Source organism: Lathamus discolor, chromosome 1, assembly GCF_037157495.1.
Source record: "Lathamus discolor isolate bLatDis1 chromosome 1, bLatDis1.hap1, whole genome shotgun sequence".
NCBI classification, from domain to species: Eukaryota; Metazoa; Chordata; class Aves; order Psittaciformes; family Psittacidae; genus Lathamus; species Lathamus discolor.
Genome location: NC_088884.1, coordinates 32,661,719 through 32,682,807, shown reverse-complemented (window position 1 = coordinate 32,682,807; position 21,089 = coordinate 32,661,719). Strand labels below are relative to the sequence as shown.

The window sequence follows — 21,089 nt, the reverse complement described above, 5'->3', positions numbered from 1 at the left end:
GAAGGCCAATGCACTGCACAAAAATTGTCCTTTAACAACTGCATTTTATCATTTTGAAAAAGAAATGTTAACCAATGTTTGGAAGTATTCTACAGTTCACATTTGGACCTGGACTGCCTCTTATCTCAGTTGATATGCACAGTGAAAAGCATAGTTATTTGCCGTGTTAGAGAGGTGGAGAAGGGATAGCAGAACTGATGGAGAAAAAAAAAAGTATTAATTGTATAATCTGCACAGTGCTCTGTGTGAACAGCAGCAAAATACTGGTAAAATGCAGCCTGAGTGGACTTGCAAACATTTATTGTGATTATTTTTTTGCATCTATGAAAAATCACATTCTGATTGCTTCTATAAATGGTGTGTTTAGGGCCTTTGGTTTGCATTGGCTTAGTGTGTGAGGGGCAGGGGGATATTAGATGGCATTCACTGTTAGCAGGAAATTAATGTAAATGTATTCAAATTGCAGATATGTTATTGTCTTCCCTTCCTTCCTCTCCTTATGTGTCGCTTGCTTTCTAAGATGATAAATGCAACAAGTTAATTTATTACACTCCTGTCTCTGTGATTTTTTGTCCTGCTTGGAGGGTTTTCATGCAATTACATTTGAGTTCAGCATATTTATAAAGAATCAGGTATTTTTTATTTCAGTGGCTCAAAGTCAGTCATTGAAAAGAACCCAAAACCTGTAGTTAACTTTTTTCAGACTTTTTTTTTTTTTTTTTACTGTTACACTTGTCCTTTGAGGAACCAGGTGAGACCAGGTGTATTTTTACCATATTGAGAAAGTTCACCTACTTCTACTCTTGTCATCTAAATGTTAAATATTTAGTCTGAGTTAGACATCCAGTCTTCTGTTCTAATCACTAGAGAAAAACAATACTGGAACCTGCAGAAAAAGGTTGAAATTAATGACAGAAAATAAAATCCTGTCAGTGTGGATGAGTTATGTTCTTGTGTCACTGTCCTTTCCAGAATTCCAGAAAACACCTGAGAACAATCACTTTATTTCTCCCTCCTTCAGCAGAATGGTTCTCCTCAGAATACTCACTGCCTGTTAAGGTTTCTCTTTTCTCATACCCTACCCTAAAAAATACACTACACTCATTGTTTTGTCATCTTTCAAGCCTGAAGAGTATGTATTTTCTGGCAGTGTAAGACTTGTGACCATGTCATTCAGTGTGAGAAACACTGGTGGGTGAATTTCATGTGTTCTCTGTCTTAAAGGTTGTAAATCATTAATCATTTCTATGTTGTTCTGTTTCTGGACTACTGTGCATTGATTTGATATGGTAAAGGGATGGGTCATCTGACAGTCAGTGACAAGTCCAGGACAGCTCACTTATCTTCCTGTCATTAGATTTAGGGATTAGACATCTGATCTTACCAACGTTGTATCTGCATGATCATTCAATGTGGTGCATGTAAAACAGGACGAAGACCCAAAAAGAAGAAGAAGAAGAAGAATGTTTCATCAGACTCCAAAATGTTTTTTTTTTTTTGTTATGAAATTAACAGGTATTGGTGAATTCTTTTGGTAGACCTACCCTGGAATATAAAGTGACATTGCTGTACTGAGTCTACCCATAGAAGAGATGACAGTAGTTGTGACATGCCCAAAGTTAGAGCAGGGTAAGTGAAGTATAGAAAGGAAGAATAGCAAGGCACATACTCAATACACCGGTTATGCACCTAAACTGGCCTCTAGGTGGGAATTAAGAGCCTAAGTTTAGAATATTAATTCAGGAAAATCCAGCCTAGCTCATATTCAGAAATTTCCCTTAATGAAAGCTGTACTACTAAGCATGCCCTGCACAGTGTTTTTCTTTGCCTTAGGTTAGCAAAGGAAGTGGCTGCTAAGGTTTATTGGCATGCAGAGCAAAATCACTTCTCCCCCTAAATTCTTTGCCGAGCTGGATATTCATGGTCAGACCTTACCAATCTGCACCAAATGGCCTGTTGTAGCCTTAAAAAAATGACAGAAAGCTAATGCCTGAAATATTCCTGCAAGTAGTTTGGTACTTGTGCTCTTCCTCAGTTCTGCCTTATGGTTGCTGTACCAGAAAGAGTCTGACAGGTATTGCAAAGCTGAGATTCACATTTCTGAGAGTGATTGTCTGCACTCTAGCACAGTACTAATACCAGGAGTAGAGCCCAAACATCTGAACTTCTACGTCATTTCTCACCCTGAGCTTATATTTCTGTAATTGCTGGAATTTTACTTGCAGTCAGCTGGTAAATTTGATAAATTTGGAGACTGCATTTCTAACGGTTGAAGAGATAAGAATTGATTGCTAATGCTTTAAACGTATTTTGCGCCACTGGTTCTCTGTTGATTTTATCGGTGTTGAGAGTGGAACATTTGAAGCAATTCAGTGGTAAATTAGATCAGCAGACTACTGGTCAGTGATCATAAAACCCAGGGCTGTATAAAATATAGCAATTCTCTGGCTAATTACAGTCTTATAGAAAGAGTTTTAGAAAGAAAGATTGTATAACTGCTGCAGTACAAATCATAAAGTATCTCTAGATTGTAGTGTCTTCAGTGAGTAATACTTAGGCTTTACAATAGATTGCTACCAAAAAGGCATACAAATAAGTTGAAATTATTTATTCTACAGTTGATACATATCTTATGGAGGGGACCCAAGCTTTACTTTCAGTGCCAGTAAACCACCCAATAACTCAGCACTGAATAGTAAGCAGAGACAAGGAAGAGGAGCATCTATGAGAGATCAATTTAACAAAGTTAAAAGTTATTACAAGTCTTTTCAGTTTTTCATAACTGATAAACAGTTGAAGTATACTGTGAAATGCTATGAAGGTGAAGCTGTTAAATGGAACTAGTCAAAATATGTCACGCATAATAGTGAAAGCCCTATTAAATAAACACTAGCTGAAAGACTTAAACCTGTTAAAAATATTTTGCATTCAAGTTAAGAGTTCAAAAGGTCACTCTTTGGCATTCCTCCTTGTGGGCAAATTCAGTGAAGTTTGCATGCCTCTAGTAAACAAATTCTGCTTAAAAGCTATTCAGAACTGTGTCTATTTGCTCTATCACAACCACATAGTAGAGATTTCCTTTCCACTACAATAGAATTCATGACATTATCTATTTAAAGGAGCTGAAATGGATTGTGCATTAAGTGGAATTACTTTATACAACACAAACACTAAAGCATGTGTACCTGTAGAATGGAATAATTTAAATGTATTATGCAATAAGCCTAAATGGTATCAGGAACACAAATTAGACTAATACCTGGAACATAAAAATGCCTTTCTTTATATTTTTTTAGCAAACATACATTAGCTGAACTTGATAGTAATTCTGAAAGACAGGTAGGTGTTGTTATATAGCAGATGGTTAAACGATGTAAGAGGGTGAGAGATTTGCTGAAGGTCAGAGAGCAAGTGCCCAGGAGTTCTGACTTACAGTTCCCTGTTCTGATCATGAAACAAATCTCCTTTGTTCTACATATTTGTACGTTATGCTTTAAATGAATAGCCATGTTACTTTGCATGTGCTTCCAAAATGAGTACAAGGCATACGCAAAGGACAGTCTATGAATTTTGCCTTTAAACTTAGCACAACTTTGATTTTATTTCAGGATCAAGGACACAGAGTTACATAATGATGACACTTGCATCTTCCTCTGCTAGAATTAGTAGTTTGCTATGAAGATTTAAGTGGTTGACTGTGGTTGATTTCTATCCCATACTGTCCACTACCACTTTCTTCCTATACCTGCAGTGTGCCACTCTGTCAGCAACCTAAATAACCTTCAGTTTAGGATTGCTATTCTAGTCCTTCCTCCCTTGAACATATTGTTTCTATGCTGAACATGTCCATATAGTACATTGATTATCCGAGTACATTATACTCTTCTTGACTCTTCTTTTACCTGGAAGCAATGAGTTACCTTATTTTTTCTCTTTGCAGATGTTCAGCACATTCAAATGAACCAATAGCTCACCCCTGTTAGAGCCTACCATTATCTAGATGCAGTAATCACGAGATGTTTTATAAGAAAGTTGAATATAAACAAGTAGGTTTTATCTAATTTTTTTTTTAATATCTGTGGAAATGCAAGAGGGGGAATTCTTATACTTTTTGCCTTCTTTTGGCCAAATACTAGATGGTCATCCTGCTGAATAAATAAGGCAAGTCTGATTTAAACACAGAGTGAGTGACTGCAGAAGGTTTATTTATTTAAGTGTCTTCCCATTCAGATGAAATCTAAACAGAAAAGCATAAAAGTTATCTCTTAAATCCAAACCAGAGTTTTGGCTGAGCTTATTAAGTCTGAAGGCTCTGGACTTCAAATAAACAAACAAAAATCTCTTTTTTCATGTGAAACACACTTGAAATAACTTCTTCCAGCCTTTTCATTTTAATTTCAAAGGCTTTTTTTCTGTACATTACCAAGTGCAGCCCCAGAGCAGCCCAGTCAAATAAATTGCAAACTGTTACTTCCACTTTGCATATATAACTCAAGAGAGTTTATGTGACATGTCAAAGAGCAAAATACCAGCAGAGTAGGATTTAGGCTTGAGTGGACTCTAATCCACCAGGCTGTGCTCAGCCCACTAAACACGGCTTTTATTGTGCACCCAAATACCAGCTGGTGATCACTTGAAGATTGATGGTAGCATGCAGCTCTGGAATGTGTCCTAAATTCAGTCTTTGTGTCAGTCTTCATGGTGTGAAAAAGAGTGAAATACAGTAACATTCTGTGTGTTTAAAACAGCAAGCATGCTACGCACTAAACACATCTCCCTGCGGGACTTGCGCTCACCACTCCTGCTCCCTTTGAGCCAGTGTTAAGGACAGCCACATCTCATAAATTACACCTATCAGTCACAGATCCACTTCCAGCTTCTAGATCCATACAGAAATAAAGTAAGCTTAATAAAATCATTTTTACTGCACGCATGCTTGGACATATTTTTGTTTTGTAGTTGACTTTAAAAAAAAACCTAAGTCTTAATTAATTTCATATTAAAAGTATTCAAAACAATCCTAGATGTCCAGCAGCACAAACAGTGCTGCTGTTGTGTCCAGCCTCTGAAGTTCTCTTGGGGACAGGGCCAAACCCTGTGTCCAGGGAAGCAAGTTGTGATATTACAGTAATTTGAAAAGAAAAAAACTCAGACCTTAATGTACAATGTGATGAAACCACATGGCTGTTTCCCTGATGGGAGTTACTTCATTCAATATACCAGACAAATGTATTTCAAGGGAAAAAAACAACAGGAAAACATTTAAGGATAGGCTTGACCTTCTCTCTTCTCACAAACCAAACTTTCCTTGGCTTCAGGAGGAATCCCAAACACCCACGTTTAGAAATCAGCTTGCTTCCTGGCAATGCAAAAGGCTGGGTGGCCTCTTGGATGCAGAATCAATTTAATCAAAGAGCCTAAATTAGGCTACGCAGGATAATTTAACCATACAGAACAACAAAGAAATATAGGAAAAGGAATGAAGAATGTTGTGGAGAAGTATTTTACTAGTCTAATATTTCTGTTCTAGAAGTAGAAATACCAAGAGGAGATTTGGATAAATACAGTTGTGATAGAACTGTGGAATCAAGTGTGGCTGTCTCTTTTGGTAAAGTTTGTTATCTCCAATATAATGGCCCTTCTGGCATCATGTTGGACTAGGGGTTCATTGAAGGTTCACTGAAGGGGGGCTGTCATTTGTTGACCTCTGGCTGCTTTGTTTTCTCACATAGTGGAGTGAGAATAAATGTTTCTTTTATCCTTCCCAGATGAAAAGCAGAACTTGCTAACTTTCTGGGCTTGTTATATAGAGATGAATATCTCGTACATAGACAAGAATGTATAGACACCAGGTATATGCATACCATTGATGCCATACTGATACTGATAGAAAACAAGAAAAAACAATACAAAACAATATAAAAAAGGAAGCAGTACTTTCCCTAGTTGTATGCTGTACCCACCATTCCACACAGCTGTTTCCTTATTTTTGCCATAGCAAAAATGCTTATACAAGCATCTCTCTGCATTCAGAATTGTCTGTGTGTAAAAGCACTGCCTGTTAATTCACCAGTCCACTGAAATAAATTTACTAATTAAATTCTTTTGTGTATGAAATACTGCTCTCCAGGCATTCTTCAGCTCATAGCTGAGTAAATTTTACATTATTTTACTGAAGAATGAATAAAAGCTAACACTGGGATTTAGCTGGATCTCTTTATGCCTGATAGCTAATCCTAATTTGATTAAAATGATGATAATATTAATGAAACTGAAACCAAGCCTTCATATACAAAGTTGTTATTTTTTATACAGAGTAGGGGTGAAAAGGGATGGCCAAAGAAAAGGCCAATATGTTTTAAGGAAATCTATGGATAAAGTGGAATGGCTAAAATTGCAGCTGAAGCTGGTAACATCAATAAGGCAAGGATTACTACAGCAAGGGCAGTAATGCCAATTCTAGATATACAGAGATTGTCTGAATCTCTGGGGATGTTGCTCTTTGAAGGAGAGAAAGGAATATAATGAAAAGAGTTCATCTGCCTCGCCACAGTGAAGTGGGCTCTTACTTTATTAAAGAAACCATAATGAAATATTGCAGTGATTGAACTGTGTTTTCTCAATGAGTTTTTATTAGCTCTGCCAACAAGAGTAATTCGGCAACTTAGCAACCGTATGCTAGGAGAGAAGAAGAAAGACTGCATGTGAGTTGATGTGAAGAGCTCTTTTGGTCAGAAAAGAAGTTAAGAGACTGCTATCATACTTTCATATTTAAGGTATTGATTATTTTGCAACATTTGGTAGTTCTTCATTAGAGTTCAGAGGTCCAGTTGTCCATACATCAATGAAAATGTATTAACACCTCAAAACTGCACATTTGGAGAGCAGCTGCCTCTGTCAATTCTGCAAAGGGCAGATTATGTCTTCACTGTCTAGAGGCTACCTCAGTAAGCCTAGAGATTACACTCTTAACACTGGAAGTGAAAAGTAAACTTGCAAAGACAACTCTAGCAGTGAAATAACCTCTCTTTCACTCAACCTTACTTATACTCTCCCTTGCTCCCCAGTATACAAAAGCATCCTAGCTGACATCATCTGTCACATTAACTTGTGGCAAGCAGTCAGGTACTCAAACCTAATCCTAAAAAGGTTTGCTTTTTTATCATAAAAATAACAGCCTGAACGAGATGCAAAACTAATGAGAAGTCCACTCAGACCTCGCTCTACACCCAGAAGTCAACCCACTAGTGACAAATGGGGTGAAGATGAATGAACTGGGAGAACAACTCTGAAGTCTCATATTGTTGCCCAGTTCTAACTTGGAGAGCAGCACTAGCTTCAGTTTTAATTTAGTTTTCAGACAGACAATTACAATAATGCACTTTCTTTCATTTCTCATAACTTTCTTTAAATTTGGATCAAAGATCTTTGGTGTCAGGGCTTCAGCTGGGCAGTGATTCTTCTGATAGCTACTTAGAACATTTCTTTGTGAGACTAAGCACTGCAGGAGGAAGCACAGCCATTCCACCCATGACGTGATTGCTTGTCCACTGGAAAGAGAAGTATGAGAGAAAACACAAGAGATTATGATGAAAAGATATACTGCTCCCAGAAGTAAAATTATGTGAAATTTGTCTGACTTCTCCACAGGAGCGGTACTTTTTCTTACTCCATCTCAAAAATAATGTCATACTTGGCGACCAAAACCTTCTCACTCCTGCATCTGGAAACCAAATCCATCTTGAGTGCCAATGGCAGAGCCACTGTGTGCGCAAAGGCTAGAGGGTGAGATGGTTTGAGCTTGTGCAGTCTTAGGCAATGTGGCAAGGATCCTTTCCATGTCTTTTGGGAAGAAACAAAAGGGTAAACTCTGCTTAACTGTGCAGACTTCAAAGTATGCAGCTTACAACTCTTGGAGAGCAGTTTGCATGCTGCAGGGCTGTCATACACAAGCTCTTTATACACAAGACACAGAAGAGACTGGCTCCCATCCGACATGGCTAACTCAGCTGCAGTAACCTTAAACCTAGCTGGCCTGTCTTTATGGCTTTTCATGCTTGCAAAAGATGTTGCGCTGGGTTTGGGACTAAAAACCCGGACAGGTCAAAAATGGGCAGAAATAAGTAAGGTAGTATTTGAAAAATCGGATAACTTCTGGAAAGTTCTGTAGAGTGGCAGTATTTGTGATGTCTTCTAAAATAAAACTCACAAACTGCAATTATAAAAAGGAATAAAGTTGATGACCAATAAAATTATAACTGCACACTACTTATTAAAAAATAAGAAGCCAGCTTTTCAATGTTTTTATTGAAATACCTATATAGACTTATTCCAGGTTTACAGTGAGGCAAGTGAAAGAGTAATCTGAAAATGATGTCTGTAAGTGTCTACAGCCTAGCGAGTCTGGCTGCCTGGAGGGTGTGGGTGGTCTTGCATAATTCTCAATGAAGGAATCTCAATACTGGAATAGTTGGCAAGACTCGGGATAGCTGTGCAACTGCAGTTTGGAGAAAGTTGACATATTTTTCCTCTTTGTTTCGGAGTGGGGCTTCTACTGTGGAACGTGGTATGATTTCATCATGACAGTATCTGTGTAAGTAAAAAAGAATCAACACTGAATAGTGTCTGTTCTTCATGATGTAAAGCTTCAGTGAAAATGCACTTAACCTTGTGTGGTTGATGAATGTGCCACAGACCCATCTTAATAGATCTTGCCACACAAAAGTAAGAGACTTTCTCCCATTGTCTGTTTACCTTTGCTTAAAAAGCCCATTCCTTCTGCACAGAAGTGGCAGCTGCCCACACTCAGTGGATCTTCCCCTCCTTTATTCTTCAAAGTAGCAAATCCGAGATGAAAAAATCTCTTATAGTTTTTGATGATTTTAATGAAACACACTCTGTTCATGGGTGATTCCTCTTGCAGTACAACTTTGAAAAAGCCCTAAGATCAAAAGCCAGTTAATACTCCATTGTGTTCTTTTTAAAGTCTACAAATTACCAGGATTTTAGGACCTCTGTGTGTCTTGCGAATTGTTAAAAAAAGGACTCATCTAACTGGCATATGTGAACGCTCTGCTTAAGGTCAACTGTTAACTGGTATGTCTTTTCATATCAACACATGGTCCCCTTCACAAAGAGCTATTGAGTGTTTTACTGCTCCTAATGTGTATGTTGAGCTGCTGAAGGTGAAAGATTGTTCTTCAGACATGCTAGAGCTACCTCGGGGCCTGATTTGCCAAAGACTTCACCTTGGTGCCATTATTTCTATTTATAAAAGACTGCACTATCTCAACCCAGCAATGTTTAAATTCCATTTTCAACTAATTCAGCAAATATACCAATAAGTGTTCAAGGTGTATATTTAAACTAGATCCTATTTAGATATCATGGACATTTCCGTGTTATTTACTCATATTCCAAATACAGCAATTTAAATTTCCTTCTAGCAAATTATACATATTAACTCTGAGCAAAGAGGGTTCCTTTTTCAGCCTGTACTGTCTGAACTCCCCTTCACCTATCCTCAAAATGATCTTGTTAATTAGTTAGCCTGTGATTTTATGAGCACTTATAAATCTATTTTCTCTCCCCTCACTCTTAATTTTTTTTAGTAAAAATTAAATTAAACCCCTTTCAAACAGATTCAGAAGCTTGCAAGTGTGCACATCTGTGATTTCCAGCCCTTATAAACCTATTATCTTATACAAAAAGCCAAATTTCATTGTAACAGCATAAAGAAAAGTGCAAAGACTTCTCATGCGTGAAGAAGAGATAAAGAGATAAAGAAAAGGTCAAAGGTCCACATGAGCTTTTGGACCCCATGTGGTTAAGGCACACGAGGGACTCACTAGTAGCACATCTGGCTGCCTATGGCTCTTTGGCCAAATGTCTGAGTACCCATTTATAATCAGCTTCACTTGTGAACTGGCTGAGGATTGAGTTTTAGTTTGAACACTGCACGAGCAGTGGAAAAATGCTTTAGCGACTCTTATCTTACCCCCTTAAGTAGAAGGAATCAATACAGATTTCTTCAAAGAAAAGGAATATTGGCAGTGCAAAGGTGACTCTTTCTGAAGGTTTGAAAGGAAATATTCAGACTTTCCTTGTTCTCTTTCCATATATAAATTAAACAGACACATTCTGTCTAGATGATATTAAGGTCCTTTCCAACCCTAGACCATTCTATGATTCTATGATTGTATCCTCACAGAGTTGAAAGCAGTATTATAAATAGCATAATTTTTCCACAGGTCCTATTCAAACTATGAAAATAATGCATGTCTTTACAATAAAAAAACAGAAATAAGGCCAAGGAAACAATAATTAAAATCATTAGACCCTTACAAAATCTGATATCTTTTAACCAGATCTTTTCCAGTCATTTCTAGTAATAAGGTACAAAAGAGAGAAGTTAGTCAATACAAAGTAGAAGGGAAAATATTTAAACTAAAATAAAATAGAGCTTTTTTTTCTGGCTGAAGTAGTTTTTGAAATGATTTTTTTGCAACTCTGCAGGTATCTCTGATTCCACTCATATTTTTTTAAGGGTACAACCATTTCTGTCAATGCTACCGGCATTATGTACAGTGTCTCACAAAATTTATGTAAGCAGATTATTTTTTCACCTGTTCAAAGGTGACCTCTTGAGTAAAAGGGAGCCAGTTCCATCTGATGCTGTAAGCAAAAGCATCATTCTACTTAAATATTTATTTCTGGGGGGAAAAAAAGAAGAAAAAAAGAAAATTGGTTTCATTGCAGTTCCTAGAAGGCGAGATTTTACATTGCAGTTTCACGTTAGGCATGGGCTGGCTTATCTGGCACAAACTGAAGGCTTAATGAGGCTTAAGAGAGTCTCACAGCCTCCTTAACTAGAAGCTAACGTCAAGCCTACTGCTATATGTACACAAGGCCTGTAGTTGGTGAATTCCATACCCCATGGGGGAATAAAATAAAACAGCATTTTATTGCTGACTAAGGCTACATAAAATCCATACCAATTTGGGCAGCACGAGTTCCCTGGGGAAAGGTAGCCCATCTTTATGGAAAGCTATGTTTGTCCCCTTCACTGTGGTGCTGCATGTGAAACTGAATATTTTATAAATATGCTTTACTCCCTGCTTTTTTTGAGGCACATACACCAAATCTCTGCTTCTGATCTGAACTTCATAAACAACCGTCTGAGGATGAATCCTTATGCCAGCAGGAAAGAGGAGGAAAATGTATTATCTCTTGTACATTACCACAGGGGATCATAAATTAAAAGCTTGACAGAGAATTCTAGATTTGCTCAAAGAAGCCCTGCTAAGCTGGAAACCCAGTGATGGTGTAGTGCAGAGACAACTGTGTACTCTCTCATGTATCCCCAGCTTATCAGTGGATAAACTCGGTGCTTTGAACTCTTGCTGGGGATGCTTGCATACCATGGCTGTAGTTTACCAAACCCTGCAAGGTAAAGCAGATTATGTTGAACTTCTCAGTAACAAGTGGTTGTGTGGGTCTGCAAATAGAAAATAATAATGTTTTGGAAAGATCCTGCTAAAAATTGTATTAGTTTAAATGACATGTGCATCAAACATCCATATTAGTATAAGATGTCTGCTGAAGAAGTCACTTAAATTAGGTTCTTAACTTAATATTAAGTATTATTATATTGCTTATGTCAGGAAAGTCAGGCTGTGTTTTCAGCATTGTGACACCAGTGAATTTGAATTAAGGAGTGACAAAAGGTTGACGTTCTGTGATTAAATAAGACAGTCAGAGAACCTGATGGGTAGATACAGCTCATATATCCTTGTGCAGGTTGGACAATATGTGTATAACAGGGTGTGTGAGATATTTTCACCTTCCTAGGTTTCCAGTCTCTGGTAGCTGTAATTTATTTTGTCAAGGGCAACACAATGAGCTTGAAGTGTTACAAAGGCTTAATTAAAGATATTACACAAATACTGTGTTATTTCTCCTTCAGGAACACAACTTTTTAAAAATAATACTTTCATTAACTTTTTTTTGTGGTGAATTAGACGGATGATTAAAGAGTAGGTGTTAAACTGCCTAATTGTCAGCTGTACACTGTGAATGGAGAAAACTCCCAGTCATTGGCATCTCCAAAATGTGCAGGTCATTAATAATAATAGTTCTGGGGAGAGAGTTCACTGTAGCTCTTATTTTTTCATTAACAGGGACAAGAGCTATACAACCTGTTGTCTAGATCAGATTACTGACGCTGTGGATCAAGTTGGTATTGGCTTTATAATTGAGGAAAGCCAAAACTAAATTCACTGACTGATGAAAAAAGGGTGAACAAAGATTGTTCTTGTATCATGAAGAATGACATTTATTTGCATGTGAAATATATATTAATCTTCTGTTTTATTGTCAAACAAAAATTTTAATATTCAAAGAGAGCTGTCCGCAGCATCATTCTCCATGGAGAGTTTACTGCTTTGAGTATTTGGTTAAATTCCCAGAACATGGATTAGAATTTGCCTTGAAGGTCAGGAAATGTTTGAATCATTTTTTTTTTACACAACATTTTGGAGATGAAAAGGAATGTGGAAGACCTTACAGCATATTTCCAGCCACCACTTTTTCCAAGTAACAGAACCCAGACAGTAAATCTTTAAAAAATACAATTTTCTTGGATGATTGTGTGGTAAATTTTGTTAAATGAAAAGAAAATTTGATCAGTTAGAAATTCCCTCTCCACTTGCTTGAGTAGCCCTAAGAGGCTAATAAGCCAGAAGCTTCAGTACCAAAAGAAATAAAACTAATAAATCTATATGAGTGTATTTGTTTCTGGGCTTTCCTTCCCCCTTGTGGGTGGCATTGAGTTTCCATAGTCTAGTGACATGTCATAAGGTATTCTCCTCAGCAGCTTGAAGGAGACATATTACTATTCAGGTGACTTAGAAACCATAATACCATTGCAAAGAGATTGCTAATATCAGAAAATAATATTTTTTAATAAATGAAAGGTGTCGAAATCATGTATCTTATGCTGGTTTTGTCTCTTGATTAAATAGAATCATCATGATTTTGATCATCTTTTTTGATGGGTTATTCATTGTCAGTTGTCAGTCACTGAAGCAGTAAGGAGAGGCATTATTCTGTGCAATCACTATGCTCACATTTACTTGGTGTTGTGCAGGAAACGGCTGCCTCTCACAGTTTATCTGTGCTTTCCTTGTACATCAAATATACAGTTATGAGAAGGTTCAGTTTACCTTCTAGCTGCCAAGTATTACAGTAATGTTAATAAGACCACCAGGAAAAGGGATGAGCACTAGCTTCTCAGGCTGCTAATAAGAGGTCAGTCTGAGAATTTCAGAGCAGGCGAAAGAATTGCATTTTAATGGCACTGTGCTGCTGAGTCTCCCTGGTGCCTTTAAAAACTCTAGCTAAAAGCTTATAGGGAGGATTGTTTTTTTTTTTAATAAAGTAAAGCAACTGATTTTTCAAGCACTGAAGAAAGACTTCTAAAGGTGATGTGGACAATTTCCATCTACATTTAATGAGTTGAAGCACTTAGGTGCAGACTGTAAATCTCGCTTGTATGTTCATCTTCTGTTGAGGGATATATAGAATCATAGAATACTTAGGGTTGGAAAGGACCTTAAGATCATCAAATTCCAACCCCCCTGCCATGCACAGGGACTCCTCACACTAAACCATGTCACCTAAGGCTCTGTCCAACCTGGCCTTGAACACCATCAGGGATGGAGCATTCACAGCTTCCCTGGGCAACCCATTCCAGAGCCTCACCACCCTCACAGTGAAGAACTTCTTCCTTATATCCAATCTAAACTTCCCCTGTGTAAGTTTTAACCCGTTTCCCCTTGTCCTATCACTACAGCCCCTAATGAAGAGTCCTCCCCCAGCATCCTTGTAGGCCCCCTTCAGATACTGGAAGCTACTCTGAGATCTCCACGCAGCCTTCTCTTATGAAGTAGAAGTATTATTTGTGTGGGGTTTTTTTGTAATTTTACTGTAAGTAAATGCACGTAGGCACCTAAGTGAATCAAAATTACAAATCCTTCATTAACCAAATATATTTTCCATCTTTCGATGAAACTATTTAACAATCATTATAATAATTAATTAGAGCTATGTACCATATTTATCTATGCAAATTATATTCTGATGCGTTATTTCCATCATTAGAGCTCTAGTAGATAGGTTTAAGTCCCAAGACTGCAGCCTTTGTCTTTATGTTGTCTACAGCTTGTCAAAAATTGCTCTCCAAGTAAATTATGCTTCCAGCTAAATGTGTTTTGCAGAAAGTGCATACTTTAGGCACTATATTTTTATTATTATAAAAGAGCACATATCCAGAAATATTTTTGCTTTGAGTTTTGTTTTCCAAAATAACATTAGCCCACATTAATCTAGTCATCTAAAAGGTTTATATAACTAATTTTGGATAAGACATCTACTGTTTTCTTGGAGAACTAATGAGCAAAATCTTTGCTTTAAGCAAAAACTGGGCTTTACTAACAGTTACAAGTATGGTCCCAGACAGAGAGTTTGCAAAAGAGATGTGGATTCAGTTCTTAGACTTATGAATAAACATTATAGAGAGGCTTTGTTTTCATATGTACTGTGTATTTGCTACGCTTTTAGAGTCACAGGAAAAACAATCCAATAATAATAATGTTTATGAAGTAAGAAATCATAATTATATGTTAAATATTTAAATAAGGACAAATTGATCATTAATGTTTTATTTTTCCATTCTCAGCTTTTGAGAAATATCCCTTCTGTTATTACTGAAAAGAAAAATATCTGAGTGGGGGCCAAAACATATTGGCCAAGGAAAGACAAGAAGGCTGAGCTTTCTCATGGGCAGCAAGTAATACTTACATTGCAGATGCTTGTGCTTCTCCTGTAACAGGCCTGATCCTGCACTGACATCAAAGGATGTTTTTCACTTCTCTTCATTGAAGAAATTTTTAAGTAGAAATATAGAACTAGTTCTACAGTTCTGATAGTTTGGTCCAAATCCCATTTGTGAACAACTGAATAAATGGACACATTTAAGCTTGACTGAATACATTATTTTTTTTCTTTTAAATAAGCCATGCATGGTGATGAAGAAATAAAATAAGGAAAATAAAATTGACCTTGAACACAATAAAGCTATTCCTAGTGAAGCCCCCTGTTAGGGAAAGAAAGTAAACTGTTCTTATGTAGCTTTCATTGATCTTGTGGATTTTCTGCTGTCATAAACTTCAAAGCGTATTAAGCACATTGATTAATTTAATATATGATCTTCCTTAAAAGCCAGAGGTGTAAATAATTATACCCATTACAATAAGAATTAATTAGATGAATGAATAACAGCAATGCCTGATTTTTATGAGATAGGTCTAGCTACTTAATGTATAAAAGAATTACACTCAAACTGGGTAAGGAAAATTCATTCTAACTTAACTATCATATTATTACCAAGTGTTTGATGAGAGTTTTTCTTCTGTTGACCCCACTTGTGTTCAAAAATGCCTTTATTTAGAACAAAATGCAGTTGCAGTGCAAGTACGTCAACTAAAATTTTTTACTAATTTGTTGCCTTTACTATTTCAGAGCTGCAAGAAACTAAGACCTCTGAATATCACAGAATATCCCACAGTCCCCTGGATTACAGGATATTATTCATGGATGAAGATCAGGATCGGATCTACGTGGGCAGCAAAGATCATATTCTGTCATTGAATATTAATAATATAAGCCAGGACCCTCTCAGTGTAAGTTCGAGATCTATTTTTACCCAAGGTTGCTCTACTACGTGCCTTTCTTCTTAAGACAAAGAATATGTATTTCATGCTTTTGTGACAGGCAAAAGTCCAGACCCTGACTGAACTGTTAGTCCTCATTTTATGTTTAATGCAAGATGAACAAGCTATTAACAGGGCTGCTCCTCGAACACTGTTTAAAAACACCTGTTTATTCGTTTTGAAGTGATGTTCAGCATGGGTTGGCCTCATAAGGAAAATTTGTGAGGGTTGATGGTTTCTGCAGCTCTCCAAGATTTAAGAAAATTCAGAGATGCACTTCTAACAGAAGACTGCAAGAAAGAACAAGATACATACTATCATTTCAGGCTGCAGGTGAAAAAACCAACAGGGACAGAGTTGCCTTTGATCTTGGACTATATTTATTATTATTTTGTACTCTGCAGCCTGATTGCCAAACTATTTACCAATCTTTTGTTATGTCTGTGTCAGCCCTAGCACTTCAGTTCAGTAGCTGAGACACCTCCTGTCTGGGGTTCTTTGGACACTATGACCCACATCTCCTTTTCAACACTGCCTGTTTTGTAGCTCCTTCTCTCACTTATCAAGATGCCATTTTCTAAGGACTGTCTGTGTCCCACCTCCCCAGACTGTAGTAGGCAACCTGTGTATGAAAATAATCAAATTCCACTACTTTCACAGATTCCTCTCTTGTCTGCAGAGCCAGTTCAAATCCAGCTTCTCTGCTTTTAAAATAGGTGGCCTGCAGAAGAACTTGTGTGCTCTGAAGTCTGACTCTTAAGATATTACCTCTCTACAGAGTTTGCCTTGCGTATCTTGAGATTATCACAGCTACAGCACTGCCTTAAAGTGTGCCTTAAAGGCCTTGTTCTACCAAATTCATCTGATCCTTTAATCTATGGGCTTTATTACTGTACCTCAGGAGTACTGAGGGGCAGAGAAATCCAGCTTGCAGCAGTGAAGATAAATGCTTTCCTTAAGAGGCAAGGCTTTTAATGTGTCAGAAGAGAGAGGGAGGCCCCGCTAGAGGGTGATTAAGCGCAGTTAAATTAGGCTTTGCTCTGAATCAGCCTCTGGATATGCCTGTCTATCTGAATTGATTGTGCAGGCAGTCCAGGGAGGCTAACTCTAACTTACACATTTAAATTAAATGCCTCGTGTGTGATGGCATGAACCCCTCTACCTCCTAATGATACAGAAAACTTCCTCTGAAATGGGGCCACCTTTTCTGATCTTAAATAGTTTGTGTGACCTTTTTGCTAATTCCCGTCTCACCACCAGTGATACAGGCACCCTTACCTGGAAGCTGCTGTGCTCCTGCATGGCACACTCCAGCCTTCCCTTAGCAGGTTGGTTTTAATTAATTCTGTGCAGAGTTTGGTTAGATAGGAAGACCTTTGTTGCATGACATATATTCTGCAGTATAAAGCTGTGAAGCATTTCAACCTGGGAAAAGAAAAAAAAAAAAGTCAACAGAAAGCACAGAAAGCAAAAACACACAAAATTTTCTGGCAGTGGATGTGATCACCCAGTATTAGGCTCAGAATTAATCTCTGCAATTCCACATGTTCTTCCGTTTGTTTATTTTCATAACAGATTCATTTTGCTGATCTTATGCCTCTATACATATGCATGCATGCCTATGACTCTATCTAGATGTATGTATACATATATATATATATATACACACACAGAGATCTTCTATCATTATTATTTATGTTATCCTAAGGCTAATAGTTATCAGACTGTGTCACCTACTAAATTTCTAGGGAGAGATTTCTAATGGATGTCTTCTATTTCAAAATCAAAATAAATAATGGAAGAAGTTCAAAATCTGTAGAGTTTGAGTATAGATCAGATAAACATTCAGGCACTGAGGTGTTTGTCGGAAAACTGAAAGAAATCAGCCTGAAATCTTAAGATTTCTATCAGGTTTGTTCATAATCTATCCAAACCTTTGCTGTTAAAACCAAAAAATTGTTACAAGAACCCTTCTTGCAATATTTTGTTCTGGTTTCTAGTGTGAATAATTTTTAGTTCAGTAAAAGCAAAAAAGTAAAACCAGACAATAGTTTAGGCAATGAATTAGGCAATAATACTGAAAACATCTCTCTTATTTAGAAGAAAGAAGTCTAAATAAATTATGTTAAAAATATGCAGCAAACTTTATTTATATCAGCCAAAGACCTGGGGCTTTATTTTGTTTACTGTATGCTAAGACAGAAAGTTGTTTTCATTTATCAATGAAAATTCTTTTTTTCCTTATAATCAAAGTATGAAAGATATCAAATTATTAATTTACTAGTTTAAATTTGGCAGCAAAATGTTTTACTTACATTATATAATGTTACTTAAAAGATATTTCTTTCCTCACAGATTTTCTGGCCAGCATCGGCGAACAAGGTTGAAGAGTGCAAAATGGCTGGCAAAGATCCTACAGTAAGTTATAATCCACGTGAACATGCACAGGCACACAAATATGCAAATTACATAGTTGGCAATAAAGTAAGAGCATCTTAAATGCAGCCAAAATGAAGCGAAAGAAGTGTTCATTATGCTTTTGAAATGCTCTGCAGGCCAACCGATAAAGTGTGGGTACAAAAAACAGGCTATGTAAACAGAATGCACTCTCAGACTGTGACAGATGGAAAGAGTTACACACTGTCCACTTTCTTGCCTTTTTCTCTCATCACTACTCAAACTAGGTAGTGCTTTTCCAGGTATTTCCTGGGAGTGATGCTGAAGAGCCCTGCTAAGCTGTTGTTCAGGGTGGGGAAGTGCTCTGCCTGGCTGCTCACCACAGGAACAGACTCTACAGGCAGGTGGTACTTACTGTCTGGAGTCTGAAGACCCCAGATGCAGGAACACTCCAAACGCCTCTTTCCAATTTATAATGCATTTACAATAATCCACCTGAGCCCATTCTGTAAGAAAAATACGCGGGCTTTATTTTGAAAATCTATTGTAAATGCTGATGAATGTAAGGAAACCAGAAGGTTGGCCTACTGCAGTACTGCTGTAATACCACTATTTCAAATTACTGTGGAGTGTAATGCAAAGCAATAGAATGCTTCTTAATGAATAACTATATTATAGTTGGTACTGAAGCTTGTCTACTTTATTTGCTGATAGCTATAATAGTGAAAACCAAGTATTTTTCCTATTGAGTATACTTTTTTTATATATAATTTTTCATTTTTCTAGTTCCTGCAGTATGCAGTAAAGTCAACAGCTAGCGGCCTTTTAGGTTGCACTAAATGTGAAGAGAAAACAGACAGCTTTGTTAATGGTGATTAATGTTGGATAGTTATTTTGCCAGTTGCATCATCAACTTGTCATAGACTGGTTAAGGAATTTTCTTTTCTTTGAAATGCAAAAATGTATTAGCCTTAGTCATGTTTCCAAGATATGATAACATACTTCTAGGGCAAAAATCGGAAAAATGTAGACACTCTAAGCAGAAAGTAGTGCACAAAATATGTAATCCACAGGAAAAAAAGCCTAAGACTTTACTAAGTACTGGATTCTCTGGAGGACTTTTAATCTTGGCTATTTAGTGGTGAGACTTTCCTAGCTTTTAATCATATTGAAGTACCCAAATGTTGCTGTATTAGTGGACAGATTTCTGGATAGAACCTCTGTTTTTACAACAGCTTAATTGTGGCTACAGCTAGTACCTGTAATGTAGTTAAGCATGTCTATGTGCATCAACTTCAGCGGATTTTTTTTATCCTAGCTGTGCACTGCAGGAGAAAAATTAAGTTTCAATGATAGAAGTTTACACTGTTTCTTAAAATTTGTCCTCACGAGTTTAAACGAAGGATAAAAAGGGTACTGAGGAGCGGATGCTACTCTCACTAAAATCAGTGATGTATCTTATTGAAAGGTCACTGAAGTATAGAGAGAAAGAGAAACCAATGCTAAATCACTGCTTGCAACTTAAAATATACAGTTGTTTTAATAGCATTCTTGAGAATATGGGAGAAGCAGAGAATGAGTTCAGAAGAATTAAGCATTTCAAATGTAATAAAAAGGCGTAGTGGGAAGGGGGTGGAGGGAATGCATGATAACATTTGGCCTACCAGAGAACAGTGATTATCACAAGGTAAAAGAGGAATAGATATACTTGGAGCAGCCAGTAAAGGACTTAATGCAATCAATGAATTCTTTTCCCAGGAGATTTGGAGGGTGGTTGTTTGCCCTACCACTAGACAAACATAAGTGTCTGACTTTGTCCTTTTTGGCTGCCTTTATCGTTACTGAAAAGAAATTGTCACCTCTAAATAGTATGTTCACTGGGCTAATTTAAATGCTTACATTAGTATGACATCTATTTCTCTTCGTTTACTGTCATGAGATCCTAGGGCATAGACGTCTGACTTTCAGATTTCTACGGTAAGGGAGTCCCCCAGACACTGAGTTTTGGTATCAACTCCAAGGGAAGCACCAGTAGTATGTGAATATCTACCTTTAAAAAATGTCCCTCCTAAAGACAACTATATCATGTCACCTCAGAGCAGACTGATTTAAAAGCACAAAGCACTCCAGTATCAAGGAACGCGAAATAAACTAAGCATAGGTGCTCTTGAATGCATTCCTACAGAATATATTCTGAAGTAGCAATTTCTTGCTTTGTTCAGTTGTGGAGTCACAGCACAGTACACAGATTAATCATGCAGCAAATTGCAAATGGAGTTCAGTGATTCAGCACTAGAAAGATGGGCAAAGGCTCAGAGATCATAAAATGGCCTTCCTGCCAGACAGGATTAAAATGAGATACTGTTGGTATTGAGTTAACTTCTGTTATTTGTCTGTAAATCACCAATGAAGAGACATGAGGACACATTATGTGTCAGATGGTTACCCAGAAGGCTGTCCTGAAAGAACCATTCATATAACCACCACTATGTTCCTGCCATAGACACTTTGGAATGACATGGCACGAAGCAGAGTAGCAAGTGCCACGTAACAGTACTGTTCATGTAGACATTATTTCCTGGTCCTGATCCTGGAAGACTTTCATTCTGAGATTTCTCAGTGTGAAATGAACTTTTATCTAGGAGTCTTCTAGATAAGTCTTGCTGCAGACAGCAAGAAAGGAAAGCAGTCAGTTTACACCCTGGCATATATAAGCTAGTGGTATACCTTCACCCATCCTTCTCTTTCCACAGCAGTAATGTCGCATTACTGCTGGGAAAAACACGATTTTGATAGCAGGACATTACTAAAGCCATTTTTGGGCCAAACGAAGATAGCTGGATATGAGAAAATGGAAATATTTAGGAACAGCCCTCAGCTTTAGAGAAACAATGTATTTTGACTGGGTTAAAGGACTTTTCA

General features: G+C 37.2%; 1 protein-coding gene across 2 annotated transcripts in view; it reads left to right on the top strand.

The window, feature by feature from the left end:
- SEMA3C (semaphorin 3C) overlaps positions 1 to 21,089 on the top strand; it is a 123,054-nt gene that overhangs the window by 55,301 nt on the left and 46,664 nt on the right. Inside the window, exons 1-3 of one of the 2 annotated variants that reach the window (XM_065667181.1) lie at positions 3,957 to 4,046; positions 15,580 to 15,740; positions 18,126 to 18,188. In XM_065667181.1, the coding sequence (XP_065523253.1) occupies positions 15,651 to 15,740; positions 18,126 to 18,188 (153 nt within the window). In that variant the 5' untranslated portion in view covers positions 3,957 to 4,046; positions 15,580 to 15,650. Of the gene's footprint in view, positions 1 to 3,956; positions 4,047 to 15,579; positions 15,741 to 18,125; positions 18,189 to 21,089 lie in introns of those variants that run through there. The other variant, XM_065667172.1, reaches the window with a different exon arrangement.